The sequence below is a fragment of the Ailuropoda melanoleuca genome, chromosome 2, assembly GCF_002007445.2.
Source record: "Ailuropoda melanoleuca isolate Jingjing chromosome 2, ASM200744v2, whole genome shotgun sequence".
Taxonomy (NCBI): domain Eukaryota; kingdom Metazoa; phylum Chordata; class Mammalia; order Carnivora; family Ursidae; genus Ailuropoda; species Ailuropoda melanoleuca.
In genome coordinates, this window is record NC_048219.1 from 10,783,580 (window position 1) to 10,802,274 (window position 18,695).

The 18,695-nt window shown below is 46.1% G+C and overlaps 1 protein-coding gene across 2 annotated transcripts in view; it reads left to right on the forward strand.

Annotated features, from left to right (window-relative positions):
* LOC100482262 (zinc finger and BTB domain-containing protein 8B) overlaps positions 1-12,680 on the forward strand; it is a 15,133-nt gene extending 2,453 nt beyond the window's left edge. The window contains exons 3-4 of one of the 2 annotated variants that reach the window (XM_034648532.1): positions 7,319-7,497; positions 10,669-10,808. In XM_034648532.1, coding sequence (XP_034504423.1) covers positions 7,319-7,495 — 177 coding nt within the window. In that variant the 3' untranslated portion in view covers positions 7,496-7,497; positions 10,669-10,808. Of the gene's footprint in view, positions 1-7,318; positions 7,498-10,668 lie in introns of both variants that reach the window. The other variant, XM_011228269.3, reaches the window with a different exon arrangement.
* The last annotated feature ends 6,015 nt before the right edge of the window (positions 12,681-18,695 follow it).

The window sequence follows — 18,695 nt, forward strand, 5'->3', positions numbered from 1 at the left end:
GAGAGAGAGAGAGAGAGAGAGAGGAGGGGCAAAAGGAAAAGGAGACGCATTCTCCACGCTGCGCAGGGGGCCCGATGCAGGGATTGATCCCAGGACCCCGGGATCATGACCTGAGCTGAAGGCAGAAGCTTAACCGACGGAGGCACCCAGTGCACCAATCAGATTGTTTTTATGATGTTGAATTGTGTAAGTTCTTTATATATTTTGTATATTCACCTCTTATCGGATTTATCAGTTGCAAATATCTTCTCCCATTCAGTAGGTTGCCTTTTTGTTTTGTTGATGGTTTCCTTTCCTGCACAAAAACTTTTTATTTTGATGTAGTCCCAATAGTTTATTTTTGCTTTTGTTTCCCCTGCCTTAGGAGACATATCTAGAAAAATGTTGCTATGACTGTGTCAGAGAAATTACTGCCTGTGCTCTCTTCTAGGATTTTTATGGTTTCAGGTCTCACATTTAGGTCTTCACTCCATTTTGAGTTTTTTTTTTTGTGTGTGTGTGTGTGTGTGCGTGTGATGTTAGAAAGTGGTCCAGTTTCATTTTTCTGCATGTACCCGTTCAGTTTTCCCAGCATCGTTTACTGAAGATACTGCCTTTTCTCATTTGTATATTCTTGCCTCCTTTTTCATAGATTAATAGACCATATAAGCATGGGTTTATTTCTGGGCTCCCTATTCTGTTCCATTGATCTATGTCTCCATTCATTCAATCATTTCACAGATATTTATTGAACACTTACTATATGCCAGACACTGTTCATCGTAGTGAGCAAAAGGCAGTCCTTGTCCTCACGGAGCTGACATTCCAATTCAGGGAGACAGACAGTAAACATCAAGTAAGTGTATAACATGAAGAACTAAAGCAGGAGAGAGGTTGATGGAGAGCAAAGGAGATGCTGTTTTATTTCGTGTGGACAAGGAAGGCCTTCCTAACAAGTTGCCTTCGAGCAGAAACTGCAAGGGAGGAAGAGAGCAAATTGTGCAGGTAAATCAGGGAGAAGAACATTCTGGGCAGAGGGATGAGTAAGGTGCAAAGGCCCAGAGGCAGGTCACAACTGGCGAGTGAACTAGAGGAATGGCAGGGTGCTGCTGCTGAGGCGGGAGTGGGCTAGGCGAGGCACAGAGTGCTAGGGAATGAGGCCAGAGAATTTGGGTGAGGGCAGACCAGCTAGGGCCCTGAAGGCCACGAGAAGACCTTTGGGTCTTCCTCTGAGAAGGGACACCACTGGAGGGTCTCAGCCGAGAGTGACTTGAAGTGACGTATATTAAAAGGGTCCCTGTGGGTAGTGTGTGCCGTAACCTCCAAAGCGATCTTCTTGGATAGAACTGTACTACTGCACAAGGTCGAGCCAACCAGGTTTCCTTTTTTTTTTAAAAGATTTTGTTTATTTATTTGACAGAGAGAGAGACAGCCAGTGAGAGAGGGAACACAAGCAGGGGGAGTGGGAGAGGAAGAAGCAGGCTCCCAGCAGAGGAGCCTGATGTGGGGCTCAATCCCAGCACCCCGGGATCACGCCCTGAGCCGAAGGCAGACGCTTAACGACTGAGCCACCCAGGCGCCCCCCAACCAGATTTCCTAATGGCCTGTATGAGTGTATGAGGACAAGAGAAGTTAAGGGTGACCCCCAGGTTTTTAGCTGGAGCAGTTGATTTAAACATGTTATGTTTGTGATGCCATCTCCAAGTGGAGATGTTCACTAAACAGTTGCATTCTGTATGCCTGGGGTTCCGGGGGAAGGTCACAGCTGAGCTATACATTTGGGAGTCATTAATGGGTCCATGGAATTTGAAACCTATATATCCCGTGAACTTATGGCTGTAGAAGAAGGTAAGAGATTTACGCACTGTGCCCTGGGGAACTCCAGCATGTAGAGGTCAGGAATATAGGGCCCAGTAAAGGAGACAGGGAGAAGGCAGGCAGGGAGGTAGGAGGAAAATCGAGAGTGATGGATGCCAGGAGGAGAAAGTGTTTCAGGAAAAAGGAGAAACTGACTATGTCCAGGACTGCATGTAGGCAGAGTGAGAACTGATCACCGGAGAGGTCTTTGGTGGGCTTGACAAGAGTAGTGTCAATGAAGTGGGAGGCAAGAGACCAAAAGGCTTGAAACAGAACTGGGGAAATAGAGTTGAAGACAGTGAGTATTGATGCTTCTTTCAGGCAGTTTTGCTGTGAAGGAGACAGAGAAATGCATCAATGCTAAAGGGGCATATGAGGCCAAGGTTTTTATGAAGGTGGAGGATCTGAAAGCAGGTTTGTTTACTGATGGGAATGATCCAGGAGAGAGGAGGAGAATTGATGGCAGAGGAGAGAGGGACAGTTGATAAAGCGAGGGCAGATAGGTCCCTGTCCAAGTGGTGGGGATAGTCTGGCTCTGTGTGTGAGGAAGGGCAGTTCGTTCATAGGACAGGGAGTGGAAGCAGACCATATGTGCTCATGGGGGAGATTGGGGGTGGCTGGGGGCATGTAGAGGTTCTCTTCTGATTGCTTCTCATCAGTTAAAGAAGCAAGGGCAGTGGCGCCTGGGCGACTCAGATGGTTAAGTGTCTGCCTTAGACTCAGGTCATGATCTCAGGATCCTGGGATCGAGGCCCAGGTTGGCGTCTCTGCCCAGTGGGAAGTCTGCTTCTCCCTCTCTGCCTGTCCACTCCACTCATGCTCTCTCTGCCTCTCAAATGTATACATAAAATCTTAAACAAACAAACATACGAAGAAAGGACAGTGGCTGAAAGGGAGGAAGGGACACTGGGGGGCAGAGACCTGAGCAGAGGGAGGGTGTGGAATAGTCCCTGAGGAGAGTGGGAGAAGTGAGCCACGGAAAGATCTAGGGTGCTTGGGCAGAACCAAGGGCTCTGATGTTAGTGCTCGGAGGGTGATGGTTAGATGGATTTGAAGCAAGAACAGAATACACAGTTCTGTATTTTTCACCAGTGACGTTAACTTGCCATTTCAGGTATGGAATGGGCATAGATTTGTATTTAACCAGAATTTAGGTTTAACCAGGTGAATACAGACAGAGGGAGAGAGAGGACCCAGGCAGTTAAGGGTGGAAGTGAAGGAGTGATTTCAGTGATGGATTGTGGACACTAAACTGGGGAAGGAGAGGCATGAGGCCCCAAGGAGGGGAAGGACAGTAAAATGGCGGCATAGTCCATGGCTTGGTCCCAACCGAGAAGGGACACTTAGGGGGTGAGCTGGAAAGATATGCGATAGTGATTGGGAAGTAGGGTGCTTGATATGTGGGCTGTGGAGCAAATGCAGTTATTGGAAATACCTAGGTATGGGGCCGTGATTCTCACTCTCAGCTATACACTAGGCAGAGTGCTTTATTTTTTATTTTTTTTTAAATATTTTATTTATTTATTTGACAGAGAGACACAGCCAGCGAGAGAGGGAACACAAGCAGGGGGAGTGGGAGAGGAAGAAGCAGGCTTCCAGTGGAGTAGGGAACCTGATGCGGGGCTCAATCCCAGGACCCTGTGATCATGACCTGAGCCGAAGGCAGACACTTAACGACTGAGCCATCCAGGCGCCCCCTAGGCAGACTGCTTTAAAAATATGATGCTTGGGGTGGAGATTGGACATCAATTTGTTTGTTTTAAGTTTCCCAGGTGATTCTAATATGCAGGTGGAGTTGAGAGCTCTTGGTCTGGGATGGGGTAGCTGAGGTGGGGTGGAGGACAAGGTGTTTGGAGGAAAGGAGGTGAAGGAACAGAGAGGCCAGGGTGTTGGAAGGGTCATTTTCGGTACTCACATCAAGAATTCCGCCAGGAGTTGTATTTGAAGGCAATGTGATCCAATGTCCTCAGAACGAGGAGATGACCTCGGGGCTCCAGGGTGACTGTAATAAGGAGAGGTAGCTGTGCTATCATTCCATGATGTGAGCTTCAGAAGATCTTACGGGTTTTTCGGATGGAGGGAGGGACAGTGGTCTGGAGACGACAGTGTAGCACAAGGCGGGTCCTATTCACGTCTGGCTCAGAGGTGTCTGGGCGATGGGGGAAGGGAAGCAGAGTGCTCAGCAGAGGGCCGGGCCTTAATTACAGCAAGTACTCCAATTTGCTGGAGATTCTCAAAACTGTCTTCTTCCCTTCTGCGCCTCAACTCCAGATTTATCGGTCTAACCCAGAGATGCCCGTCGTGGATGCTCTGGGCCTGCCCCAAATGTAGTAAAATCCAAACCGACCCCCTCATGCCTCTAGTGCCTGGCTTTCCTCCTGTGTGCCCTACCTCAGCGTATGCTACCGTCAGCCACCAAATCAGCGCTCCCAGAATCTGTGTCATTTCCAGTCTTCTCTTCCCCATGTGGTCATCGAGTGCCGTTCATTTTCCTTCACATGTGTGTCTCCTCCTCTCCACCTCCGAGGTCACTGCTTTAGTTCATGACATTTCTCAGCCTCTCCTGGCTGTACTTCCTGCCTTTAATCTTGCTCCTCTTCAGCCCTTCCCCTATGAGGTTCCTGGGGAGCTCCGTTGGGTAAGTGTCCCACTCTTGGTTTTGGGTCAGGTCATGATCTCAGGTTCGTGAGGCTGAGCCCCACAGTGGGCTCTGCTCTCCCTGCAGAGTCCGCTTGAGATTCTCTGTCCCTCTCCCTCTACCCCTCCTCGCCTGCGCTCTCTCTCCCTCAAATAAATAAATAAATCTTTGAAAAAAAATGAAAAATAATAAAAATAAATCCTTCCCCTACATTTTCTTCTGAGGGATCTTTTAAAACTCAAATCTGACCGTATACTTCCCCTCCTTAAAATGGTAGCTGCTTACAGAATAAAGTCCAAGTTCCTGAATACGTCAGAATCATGAGGGCAGGGATTTTTGTCTTTTCTGTTCACTGCTGTATCCCCAGGGCCTAGAACACAGCCCGACACATAGTAGGTGCTCAGTATAAATTTGTTGAATAAATGATTGACCGTGACCTTCACAGTCTGGTTCTTGCCCCTTCTGCAGTCTCCTTTCTCATCCTCCCTCTCCCCTCTGCTTTATATCTGTATTCTCACTTACCTCTATGCCTAAGCATGTGTTATTCCTCTGTCTGACATACATTTCTCTGTCTTGAACTCCTGGTGAACTCCTATTCATCCTTCAAAACCTTGCTCAAAGATCACCTCTCCTGTGAAATCTTCTCTGAACTCCTAGAGTGACTTCATTACTTTCTTGTCCATGCTTCTCCATCACTTTGAACTTTGCGCATGTTACATTATATTGTACGAATTTGTTTACATGTGTTTCTTTCCTGCCAGACTTAACTTCTTAAGGGAGGTGTCTTGGTAAAGCTGGACCTAGTTAACACAGTGTCTGGCATGTAATAGGCATTCAAATGAACGTTGGTGAATGTTGGTGAGGTCAGACCATGAGAGAGGAAGGAAAGTGCTGCGGTAATTCTTACTTTTATGATGGAGATAGAGCTAAGGGTTGGTTTTTCCAGGGACTACTGCTGGACCCATTTTACTTAATGTTTTTGTAGATAATTGAGAAGAGAGGTAAAGTCTCATGCCAGGCTGGTGGGGCTCAATGGCAGGAAGATTCACAACACCAGAGGAGTGAGCGGGAAACTGGATCTCAGTCCCAGCGTGCTCAGTGACAAAATAATCCAACATACATGCGTAGTGACGAGCCGAGAGCTGCTGTTTTCTTCTAGGAAACAGGTTTTGGAGTCACTGTAGAGGATGCAGAATGTTAGGCATTATCAGGGGGAACTCGAGACCAGAGAAAACAATCTCCACCCTTGGGTTGAGTTGTGTTGGGAATGATGTTGGGTCTCACTTGGGATTCAGCTTGCCATACTTTTGGCAGCACCTCAGAAAAGACAAAGCCCAGTCAGGTATCCTGCGAAAGTCCCAGAGAAAAGGAGTTACTCCAGTGTTGGGAGAAGCCACAGAGCCTGGACTGCATCATCAGTAAAGAAACACCAAGGAGAGGATGATGGTGACAAATATGGCTGACATTTATGGCTCTTACCACGTGCTAGGTGCTGTGCTTTCGGTATTAGTTCATTTCATTCTTACCACAATCCTTTAAGTGGGAACTGTTTTCACCCCTATTTTACAGATGAGGAAATTGAGGCACCGAGAAGTTAAGGGAGATGTCCGAGGTCACATAGCTGGTAAATGGTGGAGCGGGGACTTGAACCCAGATTTCAAGGCCTGGAAAGCTTGAGTCACTAGTGCCTTCCTATGTGATGTGATTTGACCAAAGCCCATAAAATCCGGAAGGGTATGGAGAGAGGGGACATGTCTTGGAATACTGTAGTAAGGGTAGCTCAGGAAACTGGAAAGGAACATCTATTATATATGGGGGATAATTGTGTTGTCACCTTAATCGTTGTACGAGCAAGGTGGGGAAAAAAAAAGAGTCGGGAGAAGATTGGAGTGAATCCCTGGATGTTTGCTGATTTCATACAGATTTCAGTCCAGGTGTGCCTCCCAGTAAACCTTTCCTGCACATGCCTGGCAGCCCTTCTCAGGCGCTCCTGTCACACAAAGTATGGATCCTGGTCCAGGGGTCTGATTCATCATAACAGAGGGTTCCAAACTTTTGAGGGTCATGAAATCAATTCAGGAGGCAGGCGTTGGTCAGTTCAGGCTGCCACAGCAGAATCCCGCAGAATGAGTGGCTTGAACCACAGAGATTTATTTTCCCTCAGTTCAGGAGGCTCAGGGTCCAAGATCAAGGTGCTGGTAGTGTTTTCCTCCCGGCTTGCGAACGACTGCCTTCTTGCTGCTCCTCCCATGGCCTTTCCTCTGTGTACCAACAGAGAGAGAATGCGACCCCTGGTGTCTCGTCCTCTAATTCTAAGGACACCGGTCCTATCAGGTTAGGGCTCCACTCTTAGGACCTCATTTAACCTTAATTACCTCCCTCTCTCTAAATATAGTAACCCTGGAGGTTAGGGCTTCGATGTATGAATTTGGGGGGGGGGGATGCAATTCAGTCCGTAACAGGGTCTCCATCAGCATTGTCTTAACATGAAATCAGAGACAAAAGACACTGTCAGAGTGAGTGTTCTTTTGGGAAGCTTTTCCAGTTACCCACTTGAAGATGTGTGAATTCTGAGTTGTAACGTAAGCTGTGTCTCTAACCGTAAGCCATAGAGGAGTTTGAAAGCTGGTACCATATGGCATTCCTTGCAGCCTTATAGCAGAAGCCTGCTTTACCCTCTGGCTGACTGGGAGCCAAAGACTTCGAATTTGTAATGTCTTGCTGTTAGCGGGTGGTTAAGTTGATCCTTCCTCTGGATCTGGGCTGGCGGAATTCCCCAGCTCCCGATCCCCTTTCAGAGGGTGGCCCGTGTCACTGATGCTTACAACCCATTTGGTTCCCCAGGTGACGTGCTTGTGGTCCCCATCAAGCTCCACAAGTGTCCTTTCTGCCCTTACACTGCCAAACAGAAGGGCATCCTTAAGCGGCATATCCGCTCGCACACAGGTGAGCGGCCCTACCCCTGTGAGACCTGTGGCAAGAGGTTCACACGACAGGAGCACCTGCGGAGTCACGCCCTGAGCGTAAGTGTCTGGGCCGGAAAATCTCTTGCGGTGTGGGCAGAAGGGATGGAGGGGAGGGGGCTCCTGACATTTGTCTAATGTAAGGGTGAACCAGCCTGCCTTTTACTTCTCTGTCCACTGGAGCATTTTCAGAGAATTTTAAACATGTGTTTCTACTAAATTAAAGCTGGTTTGGTGGCACTTAGAGAAAGTTAAAACTTATATAAGAGACTAGTTTTCTTAGACTCTAGAAAGGTTTTTTGTTGTTGTTGTTTTAGATTTTATTTATTAGAGAGAGAGAGCGTGAGAGAGCACAAGCAAGGGGAACAGCAGAGGGAGAGGGAGAAGCAGGCTCCCTGCTGAGCAGGAAGCCCGATGCACGATGCACGACTTGGTCCCAGGACCCCGGGATCATGACCTGAGCTGAAGGCAAACATTTAACGGACTGAGCCACCCAGGTGCCCCGACTCAAGAAAGTTTAGATCCTGGTCAGGGATAGTCGTCATAAGGCAGAGAACAGTGGGGCGTGGACAGGGGATTGTGGGTCTGTTCTCACGGGAGTGATGCCAAAGGTGAGAAAAGAGCATCCTCAGTTTTCCACCCAACCCCAGTACCTGGATGTGGGGAAAGCATGTGCCGCCCTTTCTATGGCTACCTGTGGGCAGCAAAGAGGACTCCAGACCCAGGGGACCTCCCCTCCCACTGGCTGCTCCCTGGGATTCTGTCTCCCATGTGAGTGCTTAATTCCCACCAGCTAAATGGCATTCAGGCCACTTGGGAAGGCATAGTATTTAAGATCGTCTTTGAGCAAGGCAATCAGTCTTTGGAAAATCAAACATAAAAATGGTTTGGACTTCAGAGGACACTATCAAGAACGTGAGAACCCCAGAATGGGAGAAAATACTAGTGAATCATTTGTCTGCTATGGATGTAGTAACCAGAATTTATAAAGAACTCTTTTAGTTCAACAATAAAAGACAAATAACCAAATTCAACCATGGATGCGAATAGACATTTCTCCGAAGAAGATAGACAAATGTCCAGTAAGAACATGAAAAGATGCTTCACATCACTAGGAATTAGGAAAATGCAAATCAAAGCCGCAGTGAGACACCACTTCAGACATACTAGGATTGTTATCACCAAAAGCAAGTAATAACAAAGCGATGGCAAGGATGTGGGGGAATTGGGACGTTCGTACAGTGCCGGTGGGAGTGTAAAATGGCGCAGCCACCTTGAAAAACAATTTGGTGGTTCTTCAAAAAGTTAAGCATAAAATCAGCATAGGTCCCAGCAATTCTATATCTAAGTATGTACCCAAGAGAACTGAAAACGTACGTTCGCACAAAAACAGACCTGCACACAAAGGTTCATAGCAGCATTATTCCTGGTAGCCAGAAAGTGGAAACAACACCAGTGTCCATCAACTGATGCGTGAATAAACAAATTGTGGTCTATCCATACAATGGATCCTTATTCCGCTGCAACGTGGAATGAAGTTCTGATACGTGCTACAGCATGGGTGAACCCTGAAAGCATCACCCTAGGTGAAAGAAGCCAGTCACAAAGGGCCACATCTTGTATGATTTTATTGATATGAAATACATAAGATGGGCAGACCCATGGAGCTAGAGTAGATCAGTGGTTCCCGGGGGCTAAGAGGATGTCGAAGGAGAGAGGGGTGGCAGTTAATAGGCACCGGATTTCTTTCTGGGGTGATGAAAATGTTCTGGAACTAGATGGTGGTGATAGTTGCACAACCTTATGAATATACTAAAAAACCACTGAATTGTACACTTTGAAAAGGGTGAATTTTATGGCACGTGAGTTGTGGTTTTGAAAGAGTCCAGATTTAAGATAAGTACAGGGTTACTGACTATCTCCACTCTCAGGGCTGACCCCAGCACACCTGTCTGAGAATGGCCTCTTCGCATAGCCTCAAGTTTTTGTTTGTCTTTTTCCCCCCCCAATTATGTCTCCAGTCTGTCTTGGCAGCAGTAGGTCCCTGGTGCTGCAAAGATAGTTCACTGGTTGGAATCCTTATTCCCTCTCTCTTTCCCTGTTATACAAGGTCCAGTCTACTGCAGCCCAAAGAGGTGGTATTCAAAGGCCCTGTCAGGTTGCAAAGGTCAGGGGCATGCTCAGGTTGGCTAAGGGTGGGGGGTTTAGAGTAGAAAGCCCAGGAGACCCCCGGAAGGCAACTGGCAGCTCCAGCGAGCTGGGTGTTGTGTTATTGGCTGTTGTCCTCTGTCATTTCTCTCTGTCTCTACCTCTTGTGTGCATCCTGCATCCAGAACTCTCCACAGGAGAGGCTTTGTTTCACAGAGCCACTCTAGGCTGGAGCTCCTGAAGAGTGCACACATTAGATAGGTGCTTATACATAGGGGGCCCCTGGGGCTGCTGCCCTAAGGAGGAACTGTGTGGGGTAGGAGATCAGGTTCTTTTTTCTAGCTTGCAAAGTGCTTCTTATGAGTAAGGAATGCATTTATTAAAAAAAAAAAAAAAGGTAGGGATGGGGCATCTGCCACGTTTGGAGAAGATACCATTTAGCAAGTCTGCCTCCCTAATAACTGCACAATCCCAGGGGCATAAAAAGCCATGCCTAAAATCCGCATCCGTCCCCTGAATGCCCTTTATATGCCAGGCATAGGGTTATAGTAACAAATGTGACAGAGAACATGAATGAGGATGGTCCCCGCCTTCTTGCAGCTTATAGTCTGGGGAATTTACTAACCATTTGTTAGAAATTCAACAAAGGGGGGGTGCCTAGGTAGCGCAGTTGGTAAGTGACCAGCTCTTGATTCGGCTCAGGTCATGATCTCAGGGTTGTGGGATCAAGCCCTGCATGGTGCTCTGTGCTCAGCACGGAGTCTGCTTGAGATTCTCTCTCTCCCTCTCCCTCTGCTCACTCTAAACAAACAAGTAAATAAATAAAATCTTAAAAAAAAAAAAAGAAATTCAACAAAGGAAGGAGGACAGGCAAGAATATATATCTGGGGACCTAACGTGGCCCAGAGCATCAGGGAAGATTTCCGTCAAAGGCAATAGCAGCGGGGCAAGGCTTGGCGACGGGCGGGCCGGCACATTCCTCGCAAGTCCAGTGGCCTTGGGGTGGGAGCGCCTTGGTGAGGCTGAGGCTGTGGCAGAGAGAGCAGGGGCGAGAGCGTTCACTGTGTCCGCCTGTGGCTGCAGGTCCACAGATCCAACCGTCCGATCATCTGTAAGGGCTGCCGGAGGACCTTCACGAGTCACCTGTCCCAGGGACTGCGACGCTTCGGGCTCTGTGACAGCTGCACCTGTGTTGCAGACACACACGACGAGGAGGACGATTTGATGCCCATCAACCTTAGCCTGGTGGAGGCCTCGTCCGAAAGCCAAGAAAAGAGTGACACGGACAATGACTGGCCAATCTACGTGGAGTCTGGTGAGGAAAACGACCCCACTGGAGACGATCCTGATGACAGACGGCAAATTCGGCCCCACCTGTCAGATCGAGAGACGCTTACGTAGCAGTACATTTGGGTGGGGGGAGAGGTCTTAGAATTTGTGATTGCTCATTCTGCGTTCGAAAGCCGCCATTTGTCCAATTTTATGGAACCCCGAGAGGAACATTTTTTGTTCCTCTACTTGCATTTTTGTTAGATTACATAGCGAAGGTTGGATCTCGTGAGTCGAAGGACTAATGACTTCTTAGTGGAATTCCCTTGGTTTCGGAGGGCTTTGCTGAGGTAATTCGCAGTGAGTCAAGGCTGGCCCCCAGGCTCCCCATTCTTCCTGTCGTGCACCCAAACTCTGCTTAGGAAAAAGGTAAGAAAATCTGTAGGCTTGTTTTCCTATGGTCTCCCTTGACTACATTCCTTTCTTGTCAGCCTTTTTCCCTGTGAAGGTGAACAAGAATAGCTTGAGACCAGTCTCTCTCTGTTGCCGAGCCTTTCCTGATGGATTCCATATTTTAGTTTTCTGGTCAAGTCTTAAAGAGGAAGCTTCGTGACATAAGGCAGGCAGGGCTGTTCAGCTACATGATTGTAGAGGTACTTTCTAACTCAAAGGCTGCAATTTGAATGACTGGGAATATTTATGTGCACACAAATACGGGAATGAGCGGAGAGGCTCCTGGGGTGCTCTGACTTGTCCAGCTAAATTAAACTTTAAGTTAGCCCTGGGAAGGGAGCCTGTGAGCCCAGGTCTGGGCGGTTTCCCTGTCTGGTGTGCTATTTGACAGTTCTACACACACAGATCCCCTGTTTTGTGATCATAGAACAAGTCATTTGGGCGACATTGAAAAGACTCCTGCTTTTTCCATCCATTTTCCAGAGCCGCTGTTGTGTCATGTGGAAATGTAGCCACTGCTGAGATTCCTACTTTGATTATGAATAGAACTTTAATTGGAGGGACAGTACAAGTCTATATAAACAAGTTATATTTCTCAATGGTTTACCTTTTCAAAGACCCCCTGGAGGGGAAGAGAAGGTTGGTGGAAGAACAGGTTTTTAAAACCGTTCTGCTTTTCACCCACTTTGCAGCCATGCGGTTATTTTAACAGAAGAAGGCTATATACTTGTTGAAAAGGCTGAATAACAGGAAATATTCGGGATCGAGGATATTTAAGGCACTTTCATAATTTTGTCTTACGTTAAAGTATCCAAAATGGACTTTAAAGGAAATCGCTTTTTCTTCCTTTAATTTGAGTATAGTTGTGTTTTAAAAGGTGGTGAAACCACCTTTCTTTCTGCCTCTTGAACAAAAAAGCCAATAAAAAACATTATAAATTGGCTTGTGAGTGTTAGTCACTGAAGAGTTCAAAAGGTGTTTAAACCATACTTCTCAACATAAGTGAGAACTCCAGAATAATGTTACTCAAACTGTGACCCCCAGACAGCTGGCCTATGAATTCTCTGACACCACCCCACACAGTAGGACCGCACGTTGGCCTGCAGTAGATTAGAAATCTTAAAAATGGTCTTTTGCCACAGATAGTTTGAAAATTATTGTTAAAGAGTAACAAACTGCAAATTATCAAGGACCAGAAACACTTCTCATTCCTGAAATGGAAATATTAGCTATTCTTTTCACGGGGGATCTTAGCAAAAGGGAAATCTAACCGGTTGTGTAGAGGTGTACTTGGCAAGGAGTTATATTGGATATTTTTCTCTGTTTAAATTATTTCTAGTGTTGTTGTTTTTTTAAAGATTTTATTTCTTTATTCAACAGAGATAGAGACAGCCAGCGAGAGAGGGAACACAAGCAGGGGGAGTGGGAGAGGAAGAAGCAGGCTCATAGTGGAAGAGCCTGATGTGGGGCTCGATCCCATAACGCTGGGATCACGCCCTGAGCCGAAGGCAGACGCTCAACCGCTGTGCCACCCAGGCGCCCCTAGTGTTGTTGTTTTTTTAAAGATTTTATTTCTTTATTCGACAGAGATAGAGACAGCCAGCAAGAGAGGGAACACGAGCAGGGGGAGTGGGAGAGGAAGAAGCAGGCTCATAGCGGAGGAGCCTGATATGGGGCTTGATCCCATAACGCCAGGATCACGCCCTGAGCCAAAGGCAGACGCTTAACCGCTGTGCCACCCAGGCGCCCCTCTAGTGTTTTTTTTTTTTAATTTTATTTTTAAGTAATCTTCACACCCAACACGAGGCTTGAACCCACGACCCCGAGATCAAAGGTCACACGCTCCACTGACTGAGCCAGCCAGGTGCCCCATTTCTGGTGCTTTAATATAACTTTTCTACCTCACAGTGCAACTTCTCTGACCACTTTGTCTGGTAGAGCAATGGTCCTCCTCAGTGACTCCTTGACCTGGTCATATCGCTGGGTGCAAAGTAAATTTCTGTTAGCAATTTCACCGTAAGACGGTGACTTTCACCTGGGGGTGATTTGGTCCCCCAGAGGACATTTGCCAGTGTCTGGAGACAGTCTCAATTGTCACAACTCAGGGCGGGGGGTTGCCGGCATCTGGATAAGTTTGCGGTGAAACATCTTACAATGCACAGGATGGCCCCTTAGAACAAAGAATTACCCAGTCCAAAATGTCGAGAGTGTCAAGGTTGAGAAACCTGACCGTAAGATTAAGTAAGATTTTTTTAAATGACTGTTAACAAGTGAACTTGATTTTGTGTTATATCTTAGGTTACCTTTTACCTTCATAATATTTAGCAGGCCCTTGTGCTCCCCCAAGGTTTGGAAAATAGTGGAATTAGTAAAATGGGGAGCTGAGGCCAAATTGTTCCCAACTTGCCCAAGCTCTGATTTGGTTTGTGAGGTGGAAGCTTAGAAATTCTGATCTCATACGCCCAGAACCATCACTAGGCTCTGGTCATTTTATTACATTTTAAAGTAGCAAAATCATGGGAAGAAAATGGAACATGAAGCTTAATATTTAAATGATTCTTTTTTCCATAATGTCTCAAACTGTTGCCTTCCTGGTTGGCTGTTTTGAATTTGGGTGTTGACATTAGTACTAACTGCATTGCTGAATTCTATCACTTTTAAAGGAAATAATCGCCTTGTTTTGGACTCTCAGATCATAAACTGTCCTCTGTTTTAAATTTATGTTCACATTTGGTGGTCAGTATTTATAAGTGCACAGTGCCGGAGGTTTAATTAATGGAGTTGGTGATATTTTTATAAGTAAATTCATCGTTGGGCCCAACACAGACCATTAAGGATTAATGTTATATCTAGCATCTTTCTGGCCCATTCAATCCAAGTTCACAAAGTGATTCTTTGTCTTACGTTAGATACATTGCATGGACAGGAACAGAATTCTTACTTGCAATGGACTTTAAAAATGGCATCCCTGGGAAGTCGTTTCTCTTGGGGGAAGGGGACAGGCTTTCATAGCAGGGGTCTGAAAGGAATGTAAATAAGGCCCGTGTCTGTAATTGGGCGAAGAAATGACATAGAGCAACGTGACTTCTGGTCATTTGGCAGATAGATGCCATTTTGATGTAAATATTTTGGTGGTTGCTACGATTCGAATATTCCTCGAGAAAGCTCCTGACCTGGTGGTCTGCAAAATGTGAAGTTGAGTATTCTGGGGGTTCAGAACACATGATGGGTTTTTATTGTCTTTCAGTGATGTTGTGAACAAAGCCACACGTGTGGCTGCATGTGCTGATTCTGAGGGCGGGGGAAGACCGGAGTGGCCTTTGGTCAACTGAATTCAGACTGCTTCGTTGGACTGAGAAGTTTTGCTTGTGTGTCTCTTGTGCATTGACAGTTGAATTATCTCTGTGAAGTCTCGGGGTGGGGAGGGGCAGAGGGCTGGGGTGTGAAGTTTCTGTTGCACTCTGTTTTCGAGCTTTACCACAGTCCTTCCTGTCGCTGTCGGTTTCTTGTAGCTTGCCTTGTGCTTTTGCGTGGTCGTGCTGTCTTCCAGCTCCAAAGAGAGTCCTTTATTCAGTCGCTTATGAGGGGCAGTGTTTTCGTGGAGTTTTGTGCAGTATTTCTGCTAGATATTGCTATACTCCTCAAACCTTTCATTATAGTGCGAACAGTGGAATTCTTTTCTTCAGAGGATGCTTTTGTAGAGAGAAATGAAAAGTTTTTTTTTGTTTGGCAAGAGTCGTTTGGTTGTTTTCCAGCGTGCCCCTGGTTTGAAAAGGTGACACTAACTTACACCATTGCGATCAGACGATACGGAACCTTCAAAACTGGAGGACTTCCAGCATCTGTTCTGAGCCCCGGTGAGATTATTTTGCTACCCCGCAATTCTTCACTGGCCACTGTGGTTTGGGGGAACGATTTTTATATCCATCATTTGATTTTTGGACATTTGTCAGTAGCATATTAAAAACAGGGGCATTAGGGTGGGATTAAGCGTTTGGAGGGAGAAGGCTTAGTAGGAACAAGCTTGGGGATTTTAAGGGAAGGCATCAGTTGGAACCTGTATGTCTTGGTGACATGTAATGGAGATGGATTGTCTGTCATGCAGACAGTGACGGGTATGATCACGATTTTTTGGGAAGCAGAGAACCATGCCAGACAGTTTCGCATCTCTCACCGTCCCTGTGGAGCATCTGAACAAAACAAAACACGAAGCAGGTAGTGCCACGGTGGTCTACTTGGGCTCAACAGAGCATCTAGAAACACATCAGAAACTGCCCCTCTCGGCGACAGAGGCACTTAGAAGGATACAGGATGGGAAGCGCAGCTCACCAGGAGGGTAGAACCAGATGTCGCTCTTCTGTCGGAGTCCCTGTAACTGTCCGTGTGTCATAACTTAGGTGCAAGGAGACAGACCCACATTAGACAAGAAGGGGAGCTATCCTGGCTTAAAAGCCTCTTGTCTCATGGGAGCAAGTGTCCATTATAACAACCCTGTAGACATCGTTTCCAGGGTCCCTGCAAGCGATGTGTCTGTTCCAAGGGTCCCTGTACTTAGGGAAGCCCAGAGCTGTGGCTTCCTATCAGGTGCTTAGAGTTTCCCAGTCTGGATGCAGTTTACCAATTAAGGGTCCTTTTTACCATGTGTAATGATGCCAGCAGCATAGCTGATACGCTGTTCTTTATTAGGTTGCTGGGGGAACAGAGCTAGAAAGTTAACAGAAGGTCAAATTCTCGGGGCGCCTGGGTGGCGCAGTCGTTAAGCGTCTGCCTTCAGCTCAGGGTGTGATCCCGGCGTTATGGGATTGAGCCCCACATCAGGCTCCTCCGCTATGAGCCTGCTTCTTCCTCTCCCACTCCCCCTGCTTGTGTTCCCTCTCGCTGGCTGTCTCTATCTCTGTTAAATAAATAAATAAAATCTTTAAAAAAAAAAAAAAAGGTCAAATTCTCATATGGAAGGGGGTAAAATGTTCTCTTACTCCATTACCAAACAGTATGCTGGGCAGTTGTGCAACAGATACCCCACCTCGTTCCTCTAAAATGTAGCCACAGGAATTTCCTCCTAAAGTACAGCCAACACCGACTGGTCTTCCTCTCGTGAAGAGTGTTCATTCTTTGTGTCGAGCTGCTTCTCATTAACAAATACACTGTGGGCAGTTTCTGCTGAGGTGTGTGTAAGAGTTGGATATATAGTCAAAACGGTCCCACCAAAATGTCATCCATCCTTTGGTGCGACTTCTAATAGGCAGGTTGGGTATGACAGACTACAAGGACGCTATTGAATGGGAATTTGTGGGGATTCCATCAGTCACACATTGATGGGAGCCTATGGCCTCCTGCCAGCCACCAAACACAGGCTGTCGGTAGTGATGCCTCTTATTGCTACCACGTGGTGCAACTCTTGCTTGTTTCTGTTGCTCTTGGAAGATCAGTAAGTGGAGACAGCTGGCTGTTTATCCAACAATTATTTATGGAGTCCTTACTATGTGTCAGGCACGAGGGGTGCATTGGCAAACAAGCAAAATCCCTGCCCTCAAGGAATTTGCAGTGAGTGAGCAGAGGGACTCGCAATTAGGCAGTTACGACACAGGTTTGGGTGTGACAGTGAGGCGAGGATGGGAAGGGTGCTACGGGAGGGCTTGGGTAGAGCGCCTAGCCCAGTCTCAGAGTCTCCAGGAAGGCTCTCTTGTCTAAGCTACTATTACTGTGGTCCTTCCCATCCAGTAAAGGTCTATCTTTGGGGTGTCCTTTACAAGCAGTTTAAACAGTTTCTGATATTTCCTGCCTTTTCCAAACACGGTGGCTTTAGACATTAACAATGTTTAAATTGCCTATTTTTTTTCAGGGATGTAAAAATATTATAAGCATTTCAGGATATCCTACTCTTTACAAAAAATGCATCAGATGCTATGGTTTTCTTATTAAAACACCACCACCACCAAATAACTTCCCGTGATCTTGATCTAGTGTGATAAGATAGAACAAGGTATTTTTTACTGTGACAGATGTGGAGGAGTCCCTGTACATCTGGATTGGGCCTTGGCTGGCCATGCAAACTAGTTAATACCCCAGAAACCAGAGAGAGATGGAACGGAACCATTCAATCAAAGAATTTGAGAAATAGAAGGGACTTTAGAGATACTCCAATCCAACTCTATTTTACAGAGAGACGAAATGACCAGTTCCTAGTTCCCACACGGCTAGTTAGGGTCAGAAACCAGTTCCTGCCAGCCCAGTGCTGATATTAAACATGTCAGGGCAGGCAGCAAAGACCATCCATAGACAGCATTAGTTTCCTTGGGTCAGACTAAAATCACAAAAGAGGAAAATGCTCTTTTAGCCTCATGTGGCTTTGTGTGATCATGGCCTGCATTCTTGTAATGCTTAGACAGGGAGGGGGAAATCACATGTGGGGAATGGGGGAGTTAGTTTAATTTCTTTGCCTGTAATACCCACACATGTCTGAACAACATAACCCACCATCAACACACACACACACACACACACACACACACACACACACACACGGCAAAACAAAATCTTTATTGCCCACTTATTTATATGTATCATGTATTCAATTTTAATGTATTCATTTTTGTATGTAAAAAGTTTCAAAATTAAAAAATATACAACATTATCTTGAAATTGCTTTTGTAAACCTAAGTGATTTTTGTAATAGAAATTGGGCATGAGTCAGGGAATTTGACAAGGACAATCTATTTGAAACAAAAACCACGTATTTTGGGGCACCTGGGTGGCTCAGTCAGTTAAGCGTCTGCCTTTGACTCAGATCCAACCCCAAATCGGGCCCCCTGCTTAGCAATGAGTCTCTTTCTCCCTCTCCCTCTGCCATTCCCCCTGCTTGTACACACACTCTCTCTCTCTGTGCCAAATAAATAAATGAATAAAATCTTTAAAACAAAAAACCCCCCAAAACCCAGAAAACCACATGTTTTAAACCAGCAGCACATATAATATTATGGTATCGAGTGAAAATGTATTTTGGGTATTTCTTGATTCAGTGGATTTTAATAAACTTACTGCAGAAGCTAATTTTATTTAAAGATCTATGATAATATATCATAGTTATTAGTAAAACAACCACTTTATGATCTAAAAATACTTAGAAGCAGTGATCCTACTTGTTCATGAAGTATTTATCAAGTTTGGGATTAAAATTAATGCAAATCATCTTTAATTTGGTTAAATAAACCTAAGGCTAAATAGGAAATAAATTCAAACTAAAATTTTTTTCCAAGATTTTTTTTATTTAAGAGCGTGAGAGTGAGAGCGAGAGCAAGAGAGTGCTCGAGCAGGGGTAGGGGTAGAGGGAGAGGGAGAAGCAGACTCCCCACTGAGCAGGGAGCCTGATGTGGGGCTCAATTCCAGGA